Genomic DNA, 24,676 nt, shown 5'->3' on the forward strand with positions numbered 1-24,676 from the left:
TTTAAAACGGGTTGAAATTGGAGATTTAATTGGGCTCAATTGAGAATTCTCTTAAAATGGGTTAGACTTGAATGAGTTGAGGTTGAACTCAATTCAACTTATCTTGAGTCCAACCCTTAAAATTCTGGGCGAGTTTGGCAGGTTACCTATGTTTGGGTTCATTTTTGACACCCCTAGGCGCGGCGGTGCTTAGGGTTTTGAGAGAAATAGGAAAATAATTATCATTTCTCTTTTTTAAAAAGAAGTGTTAATTGTTGGTATTTTTAAAAATAATTATCTCTATTAATATATCGACATCTTGAAGTTGCTTTTGTCAATTCAAATTATTAAAAATATTTAATAAATATCAACATCGTGAAGTCGATATTATTTAAATAAAATAATAATTTACATAGGTCGGTCGATGTTTATTAATTTATTTTAATATGAACTGACATCTTGAGGTCGATTTTATTAATTAAAATAATATATATATATATATATATATATATATATATATATATATATATATATATATATATATATATATATATATATATATGATGTTACATGTCCATAATTTGGATGACAAACCTATAAGAAAAGTAGAGTGTGGATAGTGCTACAACGAAAAGGTAGATAAAAGATGAAATATGATTATTAAATATTAAATAAAATCAAAATGAAAAAGAAAATTTTAAGGTAATGACACAATCACACCAAATCAATCGGTACATAGAATGAGTCTTTTTGTGGTTACCTAACGATGAATTTAATGTAAAAGTATAATTAATCAAATATAATTGGACAAAAAATATATAATGAGAAATATATTTAAATTATTTCTAGTCTTCTTTTTTTTTCATTATAAAATACTCTTTAAACAGCTCACATGCTTCACACAAAGCCAATTTTTTCAAAAAATAACTATGGCTGTATGTGTTCAATATTGATGAACTTCAAGGACTAAAACTCACATTTATCCCCTTAAACCCTTGTTCTAACTTCCCAACCTCTACAATGGAGTCTCTGTTAGGGTTTATCGAACCATCAGCTGACGAAACTATGGAAGGCAACTCTCTAGCTCTCAAATTGGTGCCATGGATAAGCTGGGATGAATGGAACTCTATTCGAGATTCCCTTTTCTCTTCTTCTCCTCAATCTGTTGCTTTTGCTCTTCAAAGGGTAACGTCTAAAACAAAACCTTTTTTTTTCTTCCTTCCGATAAAACTGAATGGATACTTTTTATTTTTTGGGTATTAGATATCGACCTGGAGGAGCAGAGGATGCATTCCTGTCGCAGTGGATGTTACGGCTTCAATTATAGAAATTCAACAGAAAGATCCTTTTTTCAGGTGATCCTTTATTGATTTTTTTGTTTGTAGATATTCAATTATTTATTAATTTGCTATGTTGAGCTATCATTTATGTTTTTCGCTTGGATTTCTTACAGTGAACCTTTTTCTTGCTACTTTTTGCAGGAAGGACCTAGGTGGAAATGCTCTGCAGTCAGAAGAAATGCTTTCAATGCTTTATTGTATGGCAATTATGAGGTACATTTGTTACTACCTTTTTTTTTGTTTCAAAATCTCCCTCCATTTGTATGGCTTATGATAATGACTTTTTTTCCACTTAAGTTGTATTACTTGTGTTAATACAACTGCACCATCAATAAGTTGTGATGTTATTTACACTATAATATCTTCTATTTTTTTCATTCCATATAGTAGAAAAAAGACACAATTAGCGATGTTTTCTGCAGCTTCCTTGTTGCTGCAGATCTTTGCATGTGATGCTTCTCCCAAAGTCCTTGGTAGTGTTATTTTAATTAATATGAAAACACAATTGGATAAACACTGAGACTGTTACTTTGGTTGAGATTCCCTTCTTTAAGCTTCAGTTTATTCATTTTCAACATTTCATCTTTTCCCTCTTTATCTGTGAGGTACTGTGATTTAAATGGTTGAACTTTAGGATAGCAGCCGTGTGCGGATGTGTTTGTATTTTTAGCAAGCAAATTCAGCATAACAATGGTAACTACTTTTCAGGCTTGTAAATGGTGTTGTTGAGAAGACCCGAAAGAAGGCCGAAATTTCGATAGCTGAGGCAGCAAATGCTATTGGCATTCCACGTATGCTGATTGATGTTCGCCATGGTGAGTGTTTATGCATATTTGCTACTTTGATATGACGTTATTGATCGTTTAATATAAGTCAGCTATACATAGTATTGACCAGAGTAAATTTCTGTTACAGCTTTTGTGATATAGTGACCAAATAAGATAGCTATCAAGATGTTGCTTTATGTTCTGAATCTGGTGTAGGCTTAAAGAAACTGAGAAGCTTATACGATATGTTGCTTGATCTTTGCATGAGTTAGCAATGTTTGTTTTGTTGTGACTTATGATTTTCTAACTAATTCTAATGTGAAAAAGCTGATTTCTTAACATTGGTTAATATTTCCTTGTAGAGGGCTCTCATCGTGATCTTCCTTCACTGCAGTTGGTCCGTCTTGCCTCTACCAAGGTCAATGTCTTCCTTAGTCTCTATAATTTTTGCTTAATATGTACATCTCTTAAATTTCACTTACAGTTGAAAACTTGAAGCTGCGACTCCTCCTGAAGTTCCATTCCTTTTTAAGATTAATGGTCGTATTCATAATGGATTTTCTGTTATCAATACTAAGATGTATTGTGGTTTATAATGGTAAAACTAATTGGAGGAGGTACAAATTTATATTTGGTTAGAAATAAAGCCTAGAAAACCCTTCGGGGTGGCCCAGTGGTTTGAGCTTGGGACTTCCATGTTGGAGGTCTCAAGTTCGAAACCCCTTGCCAGCGAAAGCAAGGGGTTTGCCTTCTGGATCGAGCTCGTCGCACCAGGCTTGCCTAGTGCAGGTTACCTCTCCTATGTGGTTTGCGAGCTATTGCATAGGAGCGGGGGTTTTACCCTATGCACACCCAAAGGGTAGCGGCTGTGGGTTTCCCTTGTCATAAAAATAAAAAAATAAAAAAAGAAAGAAAGAAAGCCTAGAAATGTCCCTGCCAGGTGATAACATGCATGTGGCATATCTTCTGCTTCAGCAATAGATTTTTCTCATTCTCTAGTTATCAAAAGATGATTGATTTCTGGGAACTGTATATAGATGTGTCTATGAGGCATCCATCCAGAAAAGAAAAAGAGATATAGCTGTGAGGCTTGTGCCATTCTTGATGCTCCCTTTTCAGCCTGAGCTATACTGAATAAACATACTTCAAACCCTTGTAGAATTGTGTTGCAATGGAGATCCTCTTGAATAGTGCCAATTTCCATTTAATGTTGTGGCTTTTGTAAGATCTACGGATTATGCTACAATCTTTTTGGATCACTGAAAGGCCTCTAGCTACCAATTATCAATCATGATTCTTACAACCTTTATACATTAACATTGAATGAATTCAGCCGGATGAAAATCTGTCTAACAAAAATAAGTAATAAATCAAAGGACGGAAATGAATACTAGTGATAATACGCAATCAAATTAGGATCAGACTGACGAAAAGGACTAATTCATAATTTTACCGTCCTTCTGAGTAATTATAAATCCCATTTTAATTTTCCCCATATTTTTCTATGGGCTCATTTTTTTGTCCATATGGTTGAACATATAGTCCAAATCACTTTTCACAGGTGAATTTGATGAGCATTGTGTGTTCCCCAGGTCCGTGAATAGTCCTAATGTTTTCTGATTCACATGCTGCTAATTAGAAAAGACCTTGTGTATTGCTCAAAAGATGTTATTAAATGTATAATCTTCTTGTCATGCTCATACATGTAAGAGTGAAAAAATAGAAAGTTTCAGCTGGACATGTCTTAAATGATAGTAATTTCAGGCGCTTGACTGGTTGAAATCATATTATTGGGAACCTCAAAAGAATGTGATTCGAAGGGATTCAACTGCCAACCTGAGGAAAGAAATTAAACATAAACTGCTAGAGATGGCTTTCTGCTTGAAAGTGAAGCAGACTAACAGTTCACATACTTCGGGAAAACGTGAGTGAATTTTCCTTATTCCTATTGCATTGTGGTGGTTTTGCCAACTGATGTTACTCATTAATCAGTTTTCTTGCATCTGATTGCTAATCTGCTTGATTTCTATTACATTGTAGTGTTTTCTTAGCACCTGTAGGTATGACCAATAAATTATGTTCGGTGCAAAAATTCCATGTATGATGCAGCATTGCAGCTAATTCAAAGAATTAAGTTGTCATAAATTGTGTTTTAAATTTATGGGATTTGAGCTTTGGTCCTTTTCACTTGACAAGACTGGGTAGACAATGTAAGACATTATGTTTGCTAAGAAGCTGAGATGGTTGACTCTCTCAAATAGATAGCTGAATTTTATGAACTTTTCTTAGCTATGCAGGGGTGTATACTGTGAACACCTAATTTTTGAACTATTTTAATTTCTCCTCAAGTTGACAATTTTTAGCTTAATTTTTGTTTATTTCAATCCCTAGATCTTTTGGTTTTGCCCATGACCTTTGGCATGCCTGTTTATGGTGGTGCTTGTCCTGACCGACCTCATAGACCCATGTATTAGTCTCACAGTGTGATTGTGAGGTGCTCAACAAATGCGGGTACACGTGTGGGAAACTGCTCATAGCTTGGTAATTATGACAATCTTGAGCAGTGTAGGCGGCCAAACCATGGACTTTCTCTCGAAGTGATTGGAAATCTGACCTCATCCCTTTAATTGTTGCTCATAGGTGGTGACTATCTCTCTTATGTGTTGATCACAAGCCAAAACTAACTCCCGTTGTTCTCGTAACCTCCCCCTCTCATGCATACATTAATCCTACAATGCACAAAAAAAGAAAGAAAAATCTTTTTGGTATTTTGTGAATGAGGGATGCAGTTAAAATGCACCAAAATTGGGAAATCAATTAAAATAAACCAAAATTTAGCTAAAAAATTTCAACTTCAGGAGAAATTAAAATAGGGCAACATATACTGCAAACTTTTGTTGTACAGGGTTGTTTTCTTATACCAAATTAGGTCGTAGATTGATTACCTGAAGTCAGTTTCTTTTTCCAAGTACCATGCACCTTCTACTTTTCTTAATTTATTGACCTACATTTGTGTTGAGCCTCTGTCACTTTGATCCAAATACACGATATTTTTGTGGCAACATGGAGACTAACTGGTAAGTAATCGTATGCTCCATGATAAGTTTGTTGTTTACATTCTGTTCTCTCTTACTAAATCTCATCAAATGTGAATTATTTCATAACCCAAGTAGAAGAATAGGACTCTTTACCATTATCATAACCTCTTGATGGGAAATGGAACTTAGATCTCGATGTGACTGTATTGTGTACAAAAGAAGTCATGGAAGCTCTTGGACACTCTTTCCCACAATTGGCGTCATTTGAATTAAATTTCTCATGGATTATTGAACCACATGATGGCTCTGATGATCGATGAAGTGGGATGAGAACCATGAGCAAGAAATCACTTAGTGTTTTGTTTCGCTGGGATTTGAACATAAGACCTCATGACCTTCATCCCACTTCATTGACCACTAGCGCAGAAAGTTACCCTGGTAAAGACCATGTTATTATAGTAACTAATATTTAATTCTTATCTTCTGTTGTCTAGGAACATTTGAGTGACAATGCATGTCTATTTTATCATGTCAGCAAAGTTGACAGGAATGTCAACCTCCAGAAGTAAATTAGTGTGAAGTTCAAAAATATTTCAAAAAAAAAACATGTCTATTGCATCAAGTTGTCAAAGTTGACAGTAAGTAATGTCAGCCACTAGATGTAAATTTATGTGAAGTTCAAAAATAGGGCTTGAAGGCTAATTTTATGGGTGGCTTATCAAGGGAAAGCTGCATTTCATAATAGCCATCCTTTCAAGAAGGTGATGATGTTATCAGTACATGACAACCAGACGATATAATTGCAGAACAAGTATAAAGAAAGGGAGTGAGAAGTATTTTCTGTACGAAATTGATTGACATTATGACATTCCATATCACCTCTTACTGGGATTATTATTTTTTTTTATCCAATTCTTAAAAAATAACTAATGCAAATTTTCTGGCTTTCTTCTCTGTCATACATTTATTATTTTTCTGGGTTTTTTTCAACAATTTTTGTTCGCTTATACAGGAATGAGACTTGGGCAACTTTGTGCTAGAAACAAGTTTCTCCCTTTCATTTCTGGGAATCTACCATATTCTAAAACTTCTGGTAATTCTATTCAGCCTCAGATCTGTAACCTCATGGTTCATTGGCAGTGTTCCTGCATCTACTTTATGAGCTTCTTTTGACCATCTTCTGCACATGAAAGTATTGGCACTTTACACTGATTTGCTATATCCACCTTAATGACCTGCAACAATTTATTGAAAAATGAGCATTAAAACATTATGACTATTAAAGCATCAGTACAATATCAAATTTATGCACCGATAATGTTAGCTTGTTAGTTCATTTATAAAAAGGAAAAAACATTAGCATGTTAGTTCAATGAAAGATAGAGTGAGATGAACTAGTGTATCCTTTGAGATTTACAAGTGTTCACACGGCAGATTTCAGGGCTGTTCGGTCATCAGCCGCCACCATTTGGGATTTTGTCAAGGTTTCATAAACTGTTGAATTCAGCATCTTTTCTATTTGTTTATATTCTTATAATTCTGTTTGGAGTCTAAATCTGACATTGACATTGACATAGTAATTAGGGTATAGAGTTATTTTCTGTGAAGTTGTGTATGATTTCTTAATTCATGAAGGTGGTTCATACTGGATTTTTGCTTTTTGAAGGGTATATATTGTCTGTGACACTGTTCCAAAATGCTTTACTATCAGCATATCTGGAATGCTGAATGTCCTGAGTTTTTCCAGAACAATTTGTCTCAGGTTCTAAGAAACAGATTACTAGAGCTATGAAGGCCATTCTTCGATTATATACTTCCTCATCTTCAGAAGTGGCATCTGTGCTTTTGGAACTTATGCTGCAGACAGTAGATTCCTCAAATTTTCCAGGGGACTCAGAGAATGCCCCCACAATCCATGAAACTATTGACATGCACAGTGCATATGATGACTGGAAACCAATCCTGAAGAAATTGTCAAACAGAGAACCGGATTTGCTTGTGACTCTTCTCAGGGCAGCTCTAGACAAGATTGAGACTATGGGAGCCTCAAAGCATCAGCTTGGTAAGTGATGTATTCTGGCATTCCTTTACTTGGATGATTTCTTGTGCTTGGTATTGTCGGAGTATCATGAATGCCTCTGTTGAAGATAACACTTATACTATATGAGACTGGAAACACGCAGATAGCTATTGATCCTGTTCTTATGAGCAACTGGTTAATTTGGGACATTGCTAAAATAGCTACTGGGAGCTATATAAGAATTTGTGCCATGGATGCTGAAAATTTCAACTGTTCGTTAGTGCTTTATTGAGCAGAGTGCTGAATCGTATCCTTGTTTGTCGGGGTTTCTTGCTTTCACCGATGTGGGAATGCAGCTTGCGGATTATCATTCATCACATACTATTTTGCTAGCTATTGTGTAATGATATTATTGTCATATTACAGTATTTGTTATGTCCAGTTCATCTAACAAGGGAAGGCACAAAAACATGAAAAAAATTTGTCTAGCTTAACTTACTGGGAGGATTTGCTTAGTCTACAGTAGTGTAAACTGCTCTTTCAAATCCTGCTGTTTTCGTTTTTCATGTGTTTCATTCTTAACTTTTTTTCCCAATCCACATCTGTATTTGTGTGCTATCTTTTTATTATGTTTCTCTCAGTTATATGATTTTCATTTGCTTCATGTAGTCGAATGGGTTTTAGCTTAATTTCCTGTTCATCATTGACTCATTTCTTTTACGGATTATTGTCAGGTGCAAATGCCCTCTCAGGAAATGCAAATGAATTACTTTTGATTGGACAATTATCTTACCTGTGTGAACAAATAGTTGCAAACCTGAAGACACTAAAGCCTCTTAACAATAATGATCTTGCTGCTGACGGGGAAGACTCTTCAAGAAAATTTAGTCTTCCAGAGGCAACGCTACAAGAACTACTACATAAATGTTTATTCTTGTCCTCTAACAACAACAATCAGCTGATGAAATCCGCTCTTGTCATTGCTCAGATGATTGGAAGGAACTCTTTCATCTATAAGTTAAATAAGCTCTGTTCACTGAGTGTATTTGATTCAGAGATTATTCACTCAGATCCTTCTACCAATAATTCAGAAAGCTTCCTACTGTCCAGGGAAGAAGATTCTCTTCGCAAAGCTGCTCAGACGCTTGAACTAATTATGCGTCGAGTTGTAAAGGGCAATAACATGAACACAACAGATACCGGGAGCCAATGGGTAGTTGCAAAAACATGGAAAGCATGCCCCATTGGTATGCTGCCCCATGCATTTGGTTCCACTGGTCGTCTTCCAATTCTTGATTTTGTTGATGATTCAGCAGAAGTTGCCAAATCATCAGACAATGAAACCCCAGAAACCAATAAATGTGGATGCAAGCGGGAGGCTGCTTCTGCGATTGAATGCTTGGATGATCCTAATACAAAGAAAATGAGAAAGACAGAGGAGCCTGGTGATAATCAGTACAGGGAGAATATGGAGATTGAAAATGGCCATAACGACGTGCCTTTGGAAGGTTCAAAAGGCCACCTGATGATTGATGGAGTGTGGAAGAAGGTTTCAATGGAGGAGCTGCGTGATATTACAGCAGCTGTGAAGATTTTTGATTTAACCAAAGCCTTGTGAGATGCCTTTTGCATGGGGGGTGGGGTGGATTCTTAGAGAGAAAAATGAAAAGGGTTCTGTTTCTGTTGTAAATCTGCCACCAGTTTTGTAGCTTGTAATTTTCAAATATTTAAATTTATATTTTTTACCTGCTTAACGATGCTGTTAAATTTTGTATTTGATAATACAATTTTAGTTATGCTACAGTTTACATATTGTTTTATACAAATAGAGAAAATGAACTAAAGCCCTCTAATCTATACCCGAAATTTCAACTATACACTCCAACTTCACGGGTGTCCTATTATACCCTTGAACTTCATATTTCTCTATTTTCTACACACTTAAATGCTTACCTCAACACATAAACCAAACAAATAGTCCACGTGATTGCACACGCCGGGTCCCCCACCTCTTCAACTTCCAATTCCTGTTTTTTTTCCCCATTTTCCTCCTAAAACGTAAAAGACTCAAAGAAATGTCCTTTCTCCTTTTCATCTCCTTCACCATTTGTATATGCATTTCTATTGATGATCAAAGGATTTTGCTGTGTATTTTGAATTTGATTTCGTAGTTTATCAACTGATTTAGTAAAAGGTTAGTTCTTTATCCCTTATTTCGAGTTTGTGCTTTATCCCTTAGGGTTTCTGTTGATTCGTGAAATTAAGAGCAACATTGTGTGAAATCTTATGTGTGGCTTACGATTATACTGTTAGGTGTTCATTTACACCATATTATACCACATTTTTCATGAAATTAGGTTTTTCCCTTTCTCGTCTAAGTCGTGTAATTTTGTATTTATGTTTATCTTAGTATTATGTTCATTGAGTGTTGTATTTATTTTCTTCTTAGTAATATGTTTATAGAGAAGCTGCTAGTTGTATTTATGTTCGTCTTAGTATTATGTTCATAGAGAAGCTAATGCTATCTTAGTATTATGTTCATATTGCTATAATGATACTACGTTTTTAAGTACTATTTTGTTTTTTGGATTGCCCTCAGGTTAGAGTATGTCTATAATTACTATTCTATTTTTTGATTGCCTTCAGTTAAGAGATGTATGGGCTTATTTTGATTACTCTAAGGTGGTACCATGGTGGGGTGTTAGATTTAAGTAGTTGGGAACTGATGTGAGGCCCAAATACATATTTTTAATTATTATTTGCCTCACATTTATTATTTATATTTGTCCTATTTGAGCATAGATTTTATGAATTGTGCTTAATAATGTATTTTATTTGTAGGATTAAATTGATGGAAAAATAAAGAAGTTTGGAGCTAAAACGAATTAAAGATGAAAGATTGAAGAAAGAAATCAAGCAGACAACTTAATGAATTAACTTTAATATAATAATAATATTTTATATATGCAAAGTACAGAATGCAAATTTTGAAGGAAATAAATATGTGCCACGTGGCAAATATCCAAGGCAAGACCACGAAGAGTTGGAGTCGGCTACAGTTTCATGCAGAATCCTTTTAGGTTTTGGGCTTTTAATTTGTTTTGGACTCAATTATTTTATTCAGGGTTTTCTACATCTATAAATAGTCCATAACAATAATTATTAGAGAGAGGGGGATGAATGTAGAAAATAATTTTTGATTAAGGGTTTTATCTTTTCTTTTTCTTTTATTTATTTTACATCTTTTCTTTGAATAATTCGTTGTAATTGCTCTATGTCTATGTGGAGTTAAACTTCTCGTTTTTGGATTATATTTACTTACAAGATGATTGTTTAGTGATTTTGATTCGGCATGATTTGTTTATCATATTAGTTCTTGTGATTACTATTTTGATGCTTAATCACCATTGAAATAAACATATTGTCCGAATTAAACTCGGGAGAGGAATAAGAGGATAGAACGTGGAATATAAGGAGCATGATTTTCTCTTAATAATTAGGGTTAATTTGTATCTAGGATAGGGATATACCTAGAAACCATGCTTGGTCACTATACATGAAGAAATCGTAATGCTCGGTACTTGGTCCAACCTATCTTCGCTCAACGATGTAGTTAGGTTGTCATTTATCGTAGGCAATTAGAGGTCGGGAGACCATGATCATTCATTTAACCCTGTGAATCAATAACTAGATAATCAAATAAGTTGATGAAATTGATGCTAAACATGATTGTTAGTTAAATTATAATCCTAGATCGATTCATTCATTGATTGTGTAAACGTCTATCTTTTCTTAGTTAATTGTTTTTTAGTTATTTTATCTTTATTTTTAATTTAGTTAATTTATTCATCTTTTGAAATCCTCCCCTTAAATAAATAATTAGAATTAGTATAATTTAGTAAGAATAATTAATTGACAAGTTCTTTGGGTTCGATAAATTCGGTTCTTTTAAGAGCCACTATATTACTTGCGCGACCGCGTACACTTGCGTGTGCAATTGGAAGCAACATAAACCAATATATAATGGTGGAAAAGTTACAGAATTTTTGGATGTTGATGTAGATAAACTGTCATATTTTGAATTGAAAGACTATATTAGAGAATTGGAATATAGTACAACTTGCACCTTAGTATTAAAGCACCTAACATTGCATTTTGGTGGATGTTGCTAATGATAAGGATATTTTAGACATGATGTGTTCCTTGGAAAATGGGGATATAGTGGAGGTATTTGTTAGGCATTTGGTTGATGAGGCAATTGTGGCCCCCATGTTAATAGAAAATGGTAGTCATGTGGATATGAGAGAATCTGGTTCAGCCTTTATATAAGGCCTAGTGAGAGTGAAAACTTGAACTTTGGGGTAGGTGAAGACCATTTAAACAGTGAGGACGATGTTGCTACTTTTTCAACCTCACCTCCTTTCAATACTGCTACTGCAGATGGTGCTACTGCAGATGTTGTTGGAGATATGATGTAAATGTTGGTCCTGCTGGACCTGATTTCTCAGAAGTAGAAGTAGAGAGTTCTGATTATTCAACTGAGGATAGTGTTGAGTCTGAAGTTGAATTAGTTGGAGATGATGATGAGGAAAAGTATGATAGTGATGTACATGAGGAGGTTAAGGAGTTGAGGGCTGAAAAGAGAAGTTTTCAAAGGAGGAAAAGAAAGGAAATAATACCAGCTGATAATGAAGAGGTACCAATAGGTGAAGCTGGACCAGATCTAGATTTTGATGAAACTGAAGCAGGTAAAGTAAGTCATGAAGGAAGGCTAGGAGGTGATGAGCCTTACTTTGCAAGTTCTGATGAGGATAGTTTTGAGTTAGATAAAGATGAGTGTTGTGATGATGATGAACATGAATCTAGTAGATCAAGAAGGGTAAAGTTGTCAAGAAAGAGGAGTTCAAAAACTCAAAAAATCATTCATGATCCTACTGCAAAGAAAGTTGTGTGGCAGTTAGGCATGGTGTTTAAAGATGTGAAAGAATTTAGACAAATAATAACTAAATATGCAGTTAGAATGAGGGTTCAGGTGGAGAAGTGGGTGAATGAGCCAAAGAAAGTTAAAGTTAGATGCAAAGATGGTTGTCCATGGCTTTTGTATGGATGTCTTGACAAGACAACAAATAATTGCATGATAAAAACTTACAATCCAAACCATACTTGCAACAAGACAACTAGAAATTACTTGTGCAATGCAAAAAAATTATCTGAAGCCTTCAGAGAAAGAATAACTGAGCAACCAAACATAAGAGTCTTCAAGTTGCAGGAGATGATTAGGAAAAATTTTAAACTTTATGTTGGCAAAACTACCGTGAGAAGAGCAATAGCTAAAGTGTTGAAAGATATAATGGGTAATCATGTTGTGAAATTTGAAAGAATACTTGACTACAAGGATGAATTGTTGAGGATCAAATATCCAGGGACCAATTGTATTGTAAAAGTTGGTGAACCTGATGCAGAAGGCAAATCAATATTTCATAGTTTTTACATCTGTTTTGATGCTTTAAAGAAGGCATGGATACATTGTAGGAAGTGCATAGGCTTAGATAGTTGTTTCCTTAAAGGTGTTTGTAAAGGTCAACTGTTAGTTGTTGTGGCCAAAGATGATAACAATCAGATGCTGCCACTTGCTTGGGCAGTAGTTGAAAAGGAGAACAAAAACACATGGACCATGTTTGTCAAGTGCATAAGGGATGATCTGGGACTTGGAGATGGTGAAGGTCTGACCTTGATTACAGATATGCAAAAGGTATGTGAACTTATTTTGTAATTTTCAATTTATATATATAATTGTGACCTAATTATCATCTATTGCAGGGGATGTTTGTAGAAATTGCAGGTGTATTACCTAAGTGTGAACATAGAATGTGTGCTGAGACACATATTAGCTAACTAGGCTAAAGATTGGAAGGCTCTTCAAAGAAGACAACAATTTTGAAAGATAGCTAAGAGTACATTTGAGTCTCAATTAAGGAAAAATATAGAGAAGATGAAGTTGTTAGGTCCAGAAAAAATGATGGATAATTTAATGTACTACAACATTAATTATTGGTGCAAAGTTTACTTCAATACTGAAGTGAAGTGTGACTCTGTAGACAACAACATGTCTGAGTGTTTTAATGCACGGATCTTGGCTGCTAGACACAAGACCATCATTACTATGCTTGAAGAAATAAGAGTGAAGATGATAACAAGAATAACCAATTTAAGGCAGTTCCCAAGTACTTGGAAATGTAATTTCTCTCCAATGGCTCTGAAGGTTTTAGAGGAGAACATTAGTAGGTCTATGGACTGTACCATTGAGTTTAATGGAGTTGCTGGATTTGAAGTGAAAGAAGGGCTTTGTCAACACAAAATGGATATTGCTAGGAGAACTTGTAGTTGTAGTGTGGTAGTTAACGGGCATCCATGTGCACATGCTGTGTCTGCATTATATTTTAAGAAGTTTTCTCGTTATGACTATATAGACAGCTACTACAGTAAGGAAACTTACTTGAGGACTTATGCCAATGTTATTGAACCACTCACAAACATGTAGATGCGGCCAGTTGCTACAAACCCCACTATTGAGCCACTAGAAATCACAAACATGCCTGGTAGGCCACCTAAGGCTAGAAGGAAAGAAGTTAGAGAAACTAAAAATTTGGGAAGCTTCCTAAGACAGGACTTGCAATGAAATGCAGTATATATCATGTCAAAGGCCATAACAAGAGAGAGTGTCCTCAAATAGAAGGTGTTGAGTCATCAACAAGACATAGTGCACCATCACCTACTGCATCAGTAAGGGCAGGACCAACAGGTTCAGGCAGGGGAAGAGACAAACCAAAGGTAATATTTGAACTTGTTTACTTTTTCTTAATTTATGACTTACTTTTTCTCTTATATGTATAGTAAACTTCACCAGCACCATCAGAAGGTAAGCCTCCACTAAAAAGAGGAAAATGAAGACAAAAAAAAACATCATCAGTAGTACCTAGTGCACCTCCCTACCTACTGCACTTACTGATTTTTCTGCATCCTCTTCTGCTCCTCCTACTTATCATGCATCATCTTCAATAGTTGGTACTACTAAAAGAGGAAGAGGTAAGGGCAGGGGAAACACATCTCCAGAGAAAAGATCAAGAGTCATGGGAATGGGTATGTTCCAAGCTGCAAATGACTTCAAAGTCATGAATGTGAGTCTTTGAAAAATCTTAACAGCTTAAATATTGAATTATAATCCTAATTTTGTTTATTTAAACAGCTAAAATATTGATATAATCCTAATTTTACTATAGCCTGGCATGCCAAGTAGTAAGATCTACTCTACTGGACAAGCAAAAATGACAAGATCATCTGATGTAACTGGTGACATTGGTTATACTCCAAGTAATACAACTAAGCTGAAATGATATGGTAAAGCAACAATCTCAACAAGCAAATTTCATGAGCTTAGAGAGAAGCAAAGAAAGAAGACAATGGGAAGTAGTTCAAATAATCCAAGTCAAAATGACACTTCTTCACAGTCAAAGATGCCATGAAAATTGTAGTGATGTTGATGTATTTAAGCACTTTTAAGTTAGTCGAGACATGCTGCATTAAGGGCTTACTATTTTGGATGTTGTTTGTTGGCAAATTTTGCCTTATGTGAGGGCTTTTGAATATGACATTATTTAGGTAAATTCTACCTTACGTGAGGTCTTATGAATATGACTTTATTTTGGTAAATTCTACCTTATGAATGAATGGTGATGTTGTGTTATGAAATGTTGTTGTGTTGTCTATCGAATTTATTGGCTATTCAGATGTGTTTACATATGGTGTTGCGTTGGTTCAATTGAGTTGTCTATCAAATTGTATTGGTTATTCAGGTGAGTTTACATATGGCTATAGAAATAATGTTGTGTTGGTTATGTGTTTTACAAATGAAGTTGTGTTGTCTATGTTGAAGTATGAATGGATGACTAGGTTGTTGGTTGTTGGTTGTTGATGAAGTGTTGTATATTAATACAAGCTTAAATTGACATCATAGATACAAAATTTGTCACATACATTGACAATTCTAATTAAACATAACAACAATACAAATCAAAGAGAAATCCAAATCAAATACTACCCTTGAACAGATTGGTTGTTGATGAACATAGCAACAACACAAATCAAAATACACAAAAGTATCTTCCTATTGAACCTACACCAATTCCACCTTTTATTGAGTCTCCTCTCCAATAACAAATTAGAGTTCCTCAAGTTGTCAATATGAACCTGTCTAATACATAATTCTTGCTCCAACTCATTGATTTTGTCCACCAATCTTGGAAGGATAAAACTTGATCTTGGGTCCACTTCTTCTTTGTCCCTCGATCGAAAAAATTTGTAATTTTTAGATGGAAAAGGATCAAAAAATAGTACATTAGCATCGTTCAATATAAAGTGTAGCAAGTATACAAGGAAAAACACATACACCATAGCATGGGCAAGACCAAAATCTTCTTCCTGGATTTAATTTCAACCAAGAAGTTTGCAAATTCAGCAAAATTCCATGTTTGCATCTCACTACAGCGTTGAGCATTGGGTCTGAATCTGATGCATCCAATACAAAGCTTATTCAAGTTTTCATTTGCCATTTTTGATGAATTTCGAGAAAATTCAAAATTCAAATTAGAGACCTAAATAAGAAATTAGAGCAGATTACAAACTCTAAATTCAAGATTTGAAGTAGAAATGAACATAAACAACTAAACCCTACTTATTTTTGAGAGAAAATCGTGAATTTTTTTATAAAAGGAACAAGGGTTAATGGTGGGGAAGAAGAAACAATGGTTTATTTAAGGGTGGGGAAGATGACCGTTGGAGAAAGAGGAAATTTTCGTCAAAATTCACCTTCTAACGCGCCTAGAGGAGGTGAGAACACCTCCTATGACAGGTCAGCACTTAGGTGTGTAGAAAATAGAGAAATATAAAGTCCAAGGGGATAATAGGACACCCGTGAAGTTGGAGTGTGTAGTTGGGCTTTAGGGTATAGGTTGGGGGGGAGGGGGGGGGGTTCAGAAATAGAATAGAATAAAGAATGAGATAGTCTATATCATGTATCGATCATAGGATCACTCTATGAATAGGTCAATTCTCTGTGACCTCCCACCGTTCACGACATCCCTTGCTTCTCGCAAGAACAGCTCCTCGGTGGAGGAGAAGCATCGATGGTCCCCTTCGGTCAACTTGCTTGTGCCTGCTGTTACCTACCGTAGGACCTCCGTTAGACCATTTTCTCTACTAAATATTAGTAGCATTACGTGTATTACATTCATCATAAAAATGACGAAATGTGCTTTTATTTACTTTCTATAGTTACAAGTGGTTCGAAATAAATTTTCACTTTGGAAGAGGAGGTTTGATTTTAACTCTTTTTTTTATCCCATAACAATAATAACATATCTCGTGACATCCCACAAAGTGGGGTCTAAAGTAATAAAATCAAAATTTCGTTGGATTATGGATAAGTTATTTAATATGAGCCAACGCCCCATGGTATTACTAGAACAAAAAGGCTCAATGCTTATTTCAACAAACAGCTCAGGTAGATAGATCTTCTTATAAATCACTTTTGCATGACAAACTCAAAAGGGCTATTTTTGCCCATAGCAATGAGTGAGCAATTCCAGTCATGAAGATCCAACAGAAGTTTAAGATAAACAACATTAACATAATTCAGATACCAGAGGAAGATAAGTTCATATTCATCCTTCAAATTATCGAATATTCTCCCTATGAACACTATTGACTTCACTCAACGTTTGAAGAAACAAAGATTCTATGCCTATCTAAATATCCGGCCAAAAGAAGTAGCTACAATAATATACAACGAGTAGCTAGCATGATCACAGTAGATTAGGTAGATTTCTACTATATATATGTGTATGTACATCCCATTATCCATAAAAGATTCTGGCTAGTTGGTGATCCTGATCATGTCTTCTAGAAATCTCAAACTTCCAGCAAAAAAAAAAAAGTGAACTCTCAAAAATCAATTATTCTACACCTCAGCTTTCATCTGCATGATAGCCAGAGTTGAGTCTGTACGATATCCATGAGAGTGAATTGCAGAGGAAAAAGAAAGAGATGTCAGAAAATGCCGGACTTTAGAGTTAAAACCATCAACCAGCAGATTGTGCAACAATTAGAAGAATGATGCTATGATAATTTTTTTGAGACAAGGGTAACTTTGTATTCACACCAAAAAATTCATCATCCCAAAAAATGATGAATTGGAAACTTACATCCCACCCATGGGTATACTTTACAAGTTTCCTTTAAAATCAACTAAATCTACTATATCCCCTACAAGATTCTGTTTACACCAAAAAAACAAAAGGCTTATACAATTCATTCTAATCTTCTGTAAGTTAGTCTTTGTCCCTCAAAACTTCTTAAATTTCTTACTTTCCAGAGGGTCCACCATATGCAAACAGGGATAGTTCTCCACCAGTGTTCATTTCTTCCTCTATTCCCAATACCTTTCCAGCTATTTAGTAGTTCCTTTGTTGTGCTAGGCATCATCCATTTAACTCCCAACAGAGCCAAAAACATGTTCCATAGGCTCACCGCTGCCTTACGATGAAGGAACAAATGGTCATTGACTTCTGTTTCCTGTTCACACATGACACCTCTTGAACAAAATTGCCATCCCCTTTTCTGCAAAGCTTCATGTGTTAGACAAGCCTTTCTACAAACCAACCAACAAAAGCAAGCTACCTTTGGGGGGCATTTGGTCTTCTAGATTAACTTCCAAGGCCAAATGTCTACCATTGACTGCCTTGTGTTAAGGTTCCAGTAACATGATTTCACTGTGAACACACCCTTGTTATGTAATTTCCATCTAGGTTTGTCAGGCCTCATAGATAAAGCAGGGTGTGAGTTTAGTACTCCCAATAGGTTAGCAACTTCCCCAATTTCCCAGTCATTTAGTGCTCTTCTAAAAACAAGGTCCCATCCTTGCCGACTCCAAGCTTGGGATACAGAGACATTCCTTTGCGTACTCAAAGTGTAAAGATGTGAAAAGGAGTTTCTAAGACTGTCTTCTCCAATCCACACCTCATTCCAGAAATCAGTTTTCAAACCATTTCCAACAATGATTGACATGTTGAAATGAGGCCATAATCTTCTTATGGTTTTCCAGACACTACATCCAAAGGTTCCCGCAACCTCCTCAGTTGTCCAGTGATTGAGTAAACCATACTTTCCAGCTATGAATCTTCTCCAAATGGCCCTCTCTTCTGAGGAGAACCTCCAAAGCCATTTCTGCAAGAGAGAGGTGTTTTGTTTGCTGAGGTTCTTCAGGTTGAGCCCCCCTTGTTGAGTGTTGAGAGTCAGTTCATCCCATTTCACAAGGTTATAACCTCTCTTCTCCTTGTTTCCTTGCCATAGAAAGGCTCTCCTTTAACTTTTAACTATATGATGCTTGCGGTGGGAAAATAAAACGCACATCAGGACTGGGAGGTGGAAGCTTTATAATACAACATATAAGGTTATTCAGAATACTAAATATGGCCCATGCTCAGTTTTGGGGTAAATATAAAATGCCTCGTGGTTCTTGACGAAAGAAGAAAAATAGAAGGTTAAATTCAGCAGATAAAAAGGATTTCAACAAAACCACCTCATGTGATGTTGTAAGGAACTATTGGGCATCATGACTTCTTTTGCAATGCAAAATGAAGAGGACGTTTTTCATTTGGAGAAGAAAAGGGCTGAATGTAATAAGCAAAAAGTGAATTTTTCTGTCCTTAAGCATGAAAATTTACATGCAAGAAAATTTAGAAGTCAGCCTGATCCTCAACAGAACTCCATAAACGCAAGCGCAAAGCTATACTCTCTGCTCTAACCACGCTGGTCTTTGAGGATAGAGGTTGCCATTGCCGAATTAACTCCACATCCTCAATATGTTTCTGATCTCTACCATCTAAGGCTGTTTATTGTATCGACTGAACAAGAAATAGCTAGGATTTAGAACCAGCTCAGTTCCTTATTCAGCAAAAACAGTGCACAATTGTAGATCTCTCCATCTTCAACCAACACCGAGCTTGATAACTTGTCCTTGTCATTCACAATGTAATTATACTCTATGTATCTACCGGGCTAAGATTGATGTCTATGTACATGGAAGAGATATCTGAAATGATGGAAAAAATCTAAGTACCACAGGTGGATAGCTATCCATCCACACTTGTCACCTAAATCCTCTTCTTCCTCTTCAAGCGTGAATAAATGCTGTAAACAACTAGCAGATCAAGAAGTAGGAGCATCCACCTCCGGTGACCCCTGCAACATGCAATCAACTTCTGCCTTTGATGTGAAGCAGTAAGGCAGAAGGGCATCCCCCGGGTTTGACACTTAAACTCTTCCACATCCACATGCTATTTCAGCCATTGGAGTCACTTGAAAGCCAGAATAATCAACCAAACAACCATTGAGCTTTTTCACTTTCAAGTTTCTATTTTGACCAATGAAATATTGTCTCTTTGCCTGCTCTAGGTGATTGCATGTTCAGTTCAACAATAAACTTGGCAATGCCACCGCCACTCTGTACAACTTATTGGATACTCCTGGTCTGTAGCCTAAGAGCAGCTCTTTTCACTCACTTCCAGTCACCTAACAAGTAACAGCTAATCTTTGTCCTCAAAACTCTGTATGTATTAGTCATTGCTATGTGAATATCACAACAGCTTTTGCTTATGTTCTGTATCAAATGAAAGGATGATTGATGGAATTTAATACCAAACTGTAAGCTGCTAAGCCTGAATGAGAGGAAGATAGAAAGGGGTTAACACTAAGTTTGGACCAGTACAAATAACAAACCTTCGAACCCTACAAGTCTAGTCCTTAATTCGGCCTACTAATAAGAGAGAATACTATGAGAAGAGCACGACCCAGCTAGGAAGATTGAAGCTCACTATCAAGCAACCATCCTAACCCTATCTAGCACAAGGAACAGGAGCACGAGCAGCATCTTAACCCACCATTTCAAAGACCAAATGCACACCACATGACAGAGATACCTATACTGTTCTCATGCCATCACAAGTCTCATCAACGTCAACTATCAGTCTATCACGAGTCGAAGGATTGATTACCTATACACCTGTTATCTCCGTTAAGGGTCAACCCATAAATGCAGCTATAAAAAATTGTTAGACTTACCAAAAGCAACCACCCTATAGCTACAAAAACCATATAGAGGACCTAGACACATAATTGATACGAACATCGGGGTCTAATCCCCTGGCTCATCTAGACTTTATTCAATCATATTGTCTTTTGCTCATCCACAGTGCTTTGGAGTTAATTTTCCCCACAAGGATTGAGGACCACCGGACCGCAAGCAGGTGGGAGCTCATTGGGCATGGTTATCAAAATCTGTTGTCCCTTTTTGAGTCAAAAAAGAAGCAGCAAGAGATCTGAGTTCACAATGACTAAGCTCATCACTAGTCAACATCATCAGTCAACTCTGAAGGAAGAGAGACAGACACTCAAAGGGCTTCACATAGATCATCAGCCCCCTTTTCCGGTCAGCAACTAGGAGTCTAGGACCGAGTTGGATCATCATCATACGTACCAAAGTTCAAAAGTGTTAAGCTGATTCAACATTTTCTCTTTCACCTATTACTTGGTTGCAATTTGAGAAAATGGTTTCCTTCTTTTTCTTTTACAAAAAATATGATATAATACCATAATGGCCCTACTGGTAACTACACAAAGTTCTAGTCTCAATCCACTGACTTGCACAACAACTTAAAGAAGAAAACCCACATTTTAAAGTGAGCTAGAAGTCTACATGTAGCACAAAAGAGAATAGGTTAGATATACATATCTGCTTAATAATTAAGTCATTTGTATCCACTTCTAGCACTCAATTACCAAGAATTAAATAATGGAAGAAACGAATGTCACAGAACAGAAGAATCAGTGATTACACCGCATTGCGACGCTGTTTATCAAACCAACTTTTAGTAGACATCAAGGCATTCACTAAATCTGGCTCCACGGATGTCATATCTCTATCAGGTTCACGCAAATCAGTGTAGTAAGAATCATAGCCTGTAACAAGAGACAATTGTATTGACAAAAGATCACGAGCCAACTTTGATAGGACAGGATATCGGGGACTTGCAGCTTTCCACCAACTCAGCACATCAAAGTTCTTGGTCCAAGGCACAATAGGTTCTTCCAGATAGCAATCAAGTTCTGACTTTGGTGGCTGACTAGTTGTTTGGATGAATTTGCTAAACTCATCTGAACAGTCAAATCCAAAACTAGGATCATTAACAACTTCCATTGGCTCAAGGAGATCTTCACTCGTACTGGATTCATCAGAAATGAGATCTTCACCCGTATCAGAATCTGAATCGCTCATAGGATACTCCATTGAGGACCTGTGCACCACATAGTCATCGAAAAGCCTTTGGATGGCCTCCAAAATAGATGATAGCGGTAAAAGATCATTACCTTCATACTTCAAGAAACAGAACTCTAAGTACTTCACTTTGTAGCGTGGATCCATAATAGTAGTTAGAGCCAACACCAAATACATATGCCTCCAATACTTGCCAAACTTTTTCAGCATAATATTGGCTAAATTTCTAGCAAATTCATCTGAACTCACAGAATCTTTCATCAGATTAAATCGAAGCTTATTAAGATTGTGGAAGTAAAGGCCTGCACTGGGTCGTTTTTCCATAAATAACACTTCTGCTGCAGTATAGACATGTCCTACAAGTTTACATACTCCCTTAACTTTTTCCCACTCTTGGGGAGAAGGTATATCATAATCCTTATAATCATCTTTTTTCAAGTATTCTCCTTTTGCCTCTAATTCCAATGCTTCCTGTAGTTTATGAAATGTCACATTCCACACTGGTGGTGATTTGCCCCAAAATACTATGAGACGAATGTCACTGATTATATCCTCTATCATTCCAAATGCTTTTTTCACCATTGAACTAAAAATGTCTGCATTACAAGATACACGAAAAAATTGTCCATCTAGCTGGAGTCTTTTCTTTTCAAGAAGTTTACTTTTAATGACATCAACAATCTCATCAAAGTCCAGATAGCTATGCACAGTGACAGCACATATTTTATCTTCAATACCAAAATCTGAAAGACACTGAATCGTCTCACCAACATAATCTCCATACGCATCAAGAGACCTAAAACTAACAACCCAACTTCTTAGCTTCCAGTCTTCGTCAATGAAATGAACTCTTAAGCAAATGAAATCAGAAAAAGATCCTCCAAAATCTGAGGTAGACCAGTAGCCAAAGTCATTGAATTTGTTATATTTTAGCCTCTCAACTGAGAGGCTAACTCGTCCATTCAAGCTTCTCAAAATTTCTTTAACTTTTGCTTTCTCTTCATCATACAATTTCAAGCAATACCGTGAGAGAATGGCAGATGAAGGACGAAATTTAGGATTAAGATAACTTATTAATTGTTTGAAGTACCTATCTTCTACTGACTTTGGAGGTGTACCGGATTGACAGAAAAACTTTGCCAAACCACGATAAGCTGTTTCTTCAAAGATAACCTGCTCCTCCCCAATATTAGTACTGCTCTCATCCCTAAGATTTGCATTTCTTGGTCCACATTCATGACTTTTCACCTTCCTTGATACATCTGGAAAGCAAAATAAAGAACCATTTTACAGGCTATTTGGTTGGAGAGATAATGAAAAATAATGCAAGCATAACGTTCCATATAAAATAATAGTATTTGGGTGGCAGATTAGGAAAATAATCTGAATAACTTATGCAGTTTTTGGTTGACTGTATAAGAAAAAAAACAACCGCCGCATAACTAATCTAATGGCTGACGATAATAAATAATAGTCGCATTAAGTTATGCGAATTGTTATATTAATTTATACAAGATAGAATGTGAAAAATAAACTTGTTAGCAATACAAAGATAAAAGTATTTAAAGACAAAAGTGTAATTAAAGTAAGTAATCCCAACATTATATTCCATGTATTACTATTCACCACATAATAACTCCTAGACTATTCACTGAATAATAATCACTTCTAGTTTTATTCACAGCAAAAAAAATCTTGGATTATTTATTCACATAACTACTATGCGCACCAAATGACATGTTAATGTGTAGCAACACTCACTTTATGAGAGTGGGAGATATGACAGTGGAAACCAAGTAAATCAAGCAAACGAGAAGAAGAATACCTCCAGGAAAGAAGTCATGGAGTGTTTTCCGCTTTCCGTTAGTCATTTCAAGTTCATAAACTGCACTTGAGATTAATCAAATTAGAAGGTTGAAACATATAAGATTTCACATTTCATATGCGGGTACAGTATCAAAATTTGCTCAAATTGAAAGTTCTTTTCTTCAACTTTCTTCTATTTCAGACAGTTTCTCTGTGGGATTTTATCCAAAGAACAAATATATTGCATGAAATGTGGCATGATATGAGCACCGAACTCCATTATGGATTTGACATGGGCATGGTCAATTTTTAAGACTATTTTGGAAAAACTATATGAAGTACCACTACTTGTGTTCATCCATTTTTAGGTGAGTACGCTTAAGAAGATGAAGAGTCAATCCCTCGATAAAACACTACTTTTGTATGATTTATTAAGTTTAAAAGACTGTACCTCACACCAGTCTGAATGAAGTAATTAAATTCCATTGACTATAACATACACATTCTTAAGTTAAAAATGTCCAAAGGTGAAGATGGAAGTATGGGATCCACAACAAAGGTTACTTGAAAGTGGTGGCTAATGATCCTGTATCAATTCCTTCTACTGTTTATCTATCCATAAAAAATCATGTAACACATTTTATTTTTTGAAGAGTCAAGTTGAGTAATCATCATTTAAAACACCAGTAATCACTTATTAATTTAAAACAGAAATTCATTTATTCCGAAGTTACGCCTAAATTGTATAAGCTTCAGTAATATCAATTAGCTACACCTTATCAATATCCTTCAATTTGGAGTCTCACATCGGTGGGACAAGGACTTCTCGGTCTCCTTATTTGGTCTTGGGCAATCCTCCCCTCATGAGCTAGATTTTGGGGTTGAGTTAAGCCCATAACCCATTCTTTACCATGATATCATAGTTATACTCATCCCAATTCATTATTTCCAATGTTGGCTCCCCGGGGTTGTTGGAGTCCCACATTTGTGAGACAGGGTTTAAATGATCTTGGACAATAGCTAGCTTTTTGAGTTGAGTTAGATCCAACATCTATTTCTTTATCAACCTACCACAACTCTTCTTTATACATCTTGATACCAACTAGTTATTTGCTAATATTATTATTTTATAATAGTAGTATCCATCCGAGCTTGCATGCAACTCAATTAATTCCACAAGATACATGTCACCTCCCACCAGTAACAAGATAACTCTGTCTACCAAGGCTAGATCAGACGGAAAGAAATCACCAAGTGTTTTGTCTATGCTGGAAATTGAACCTGATAGACCTCATGGTGCTTAACCTCTCTCCGGTGCAGTTATTTGCTAATCTCGG

At 35.9% G+C, this 24,676-nt stretch overlaps 2 protein-coding genes across 3 annotated transcripts in view; one reads left to right on the top strand and one right to left on the bottom strand.

Moving 5' to 3' along the window:
* LOC125812618 (pentatricopeptide repeat-containing protein At5g61990, mitochondrial-like) overlaps nucleotides 1-24,676 on the bottom strand; it is a 72,563-nt gene that overhangs the window by 47,484 nt on the left and 403 nt on the right. The window contains exons 2-3 of one of the 2 annotated variants that reach the window (XM_049492104.1): nucleotides 21,096-22,795; nucleotides 17,147-17,177 (exon numbers count right to left, since the gene is read on the bottom strand). In XM_049492104.1, coding sequence (XP_049348061.1) covers nucleotides 17,160-17,177; nucleotides 21,096-22,115 — 1,038 coding nt within the window. In that variant the 5' untranslated portion in view covers nucleotides 22,116-22,795 and the 3' untranslated portion in view covers nucleotides 17,147-17,159. Of the gene's footprint in view, nucleotides 1-17,146; nucleotides 17,178-21,095; nucleotides 22,796-24,676 lie in introns of those variants that run through there. The other variant, XM_049492102.1, reaches the window with a different exon arrangement.
* LOC125812617 (uncharacterized) lies at nucleotides 959-8,917 on the top strand. Its single transcript, XM_049492101.1, has 9 exons — nucleotides 959-1,164; nucleotides 1,243-1,334; nucleotides 1,461-1,532; nucleotides 2,028-2,134; nucleotides 2,449-2,504; nucleotides 3,851-4,010; nucleotides 6,137-6,217; nucleotides 6,887-7,186; nucleotides 7,879-8,917. The coding sequence occupies exons 1-9, from the start codon at nucleotides 1,000-1,002 to the stop codon at nucleotides 8,760-8,762; spliced, it is 1,917 nt and encodes a 638-aa protein (XP_049348058.1). The 5' UTR covers nucleotides 959-999; the 3' UTR covers nucleotides 8,763-8,917.

The sequence above is a fragment of the Solanum verrucosum genome, unplaced genomic scaffold (genome assembly GCF_900185275.1).
Source record: "Solanum verrucosum unplaced genomic scaffold, falcon-dt-bn FXZP01000275.1, whole genome shotgun sequence".
Classification (NCBI taxonomy): Eukaryota; Viridiplantae; Streptophyta; class Magnoliopsida; order Solanales; family Solanaceae; genus Solanum; species Solanum verrucosum.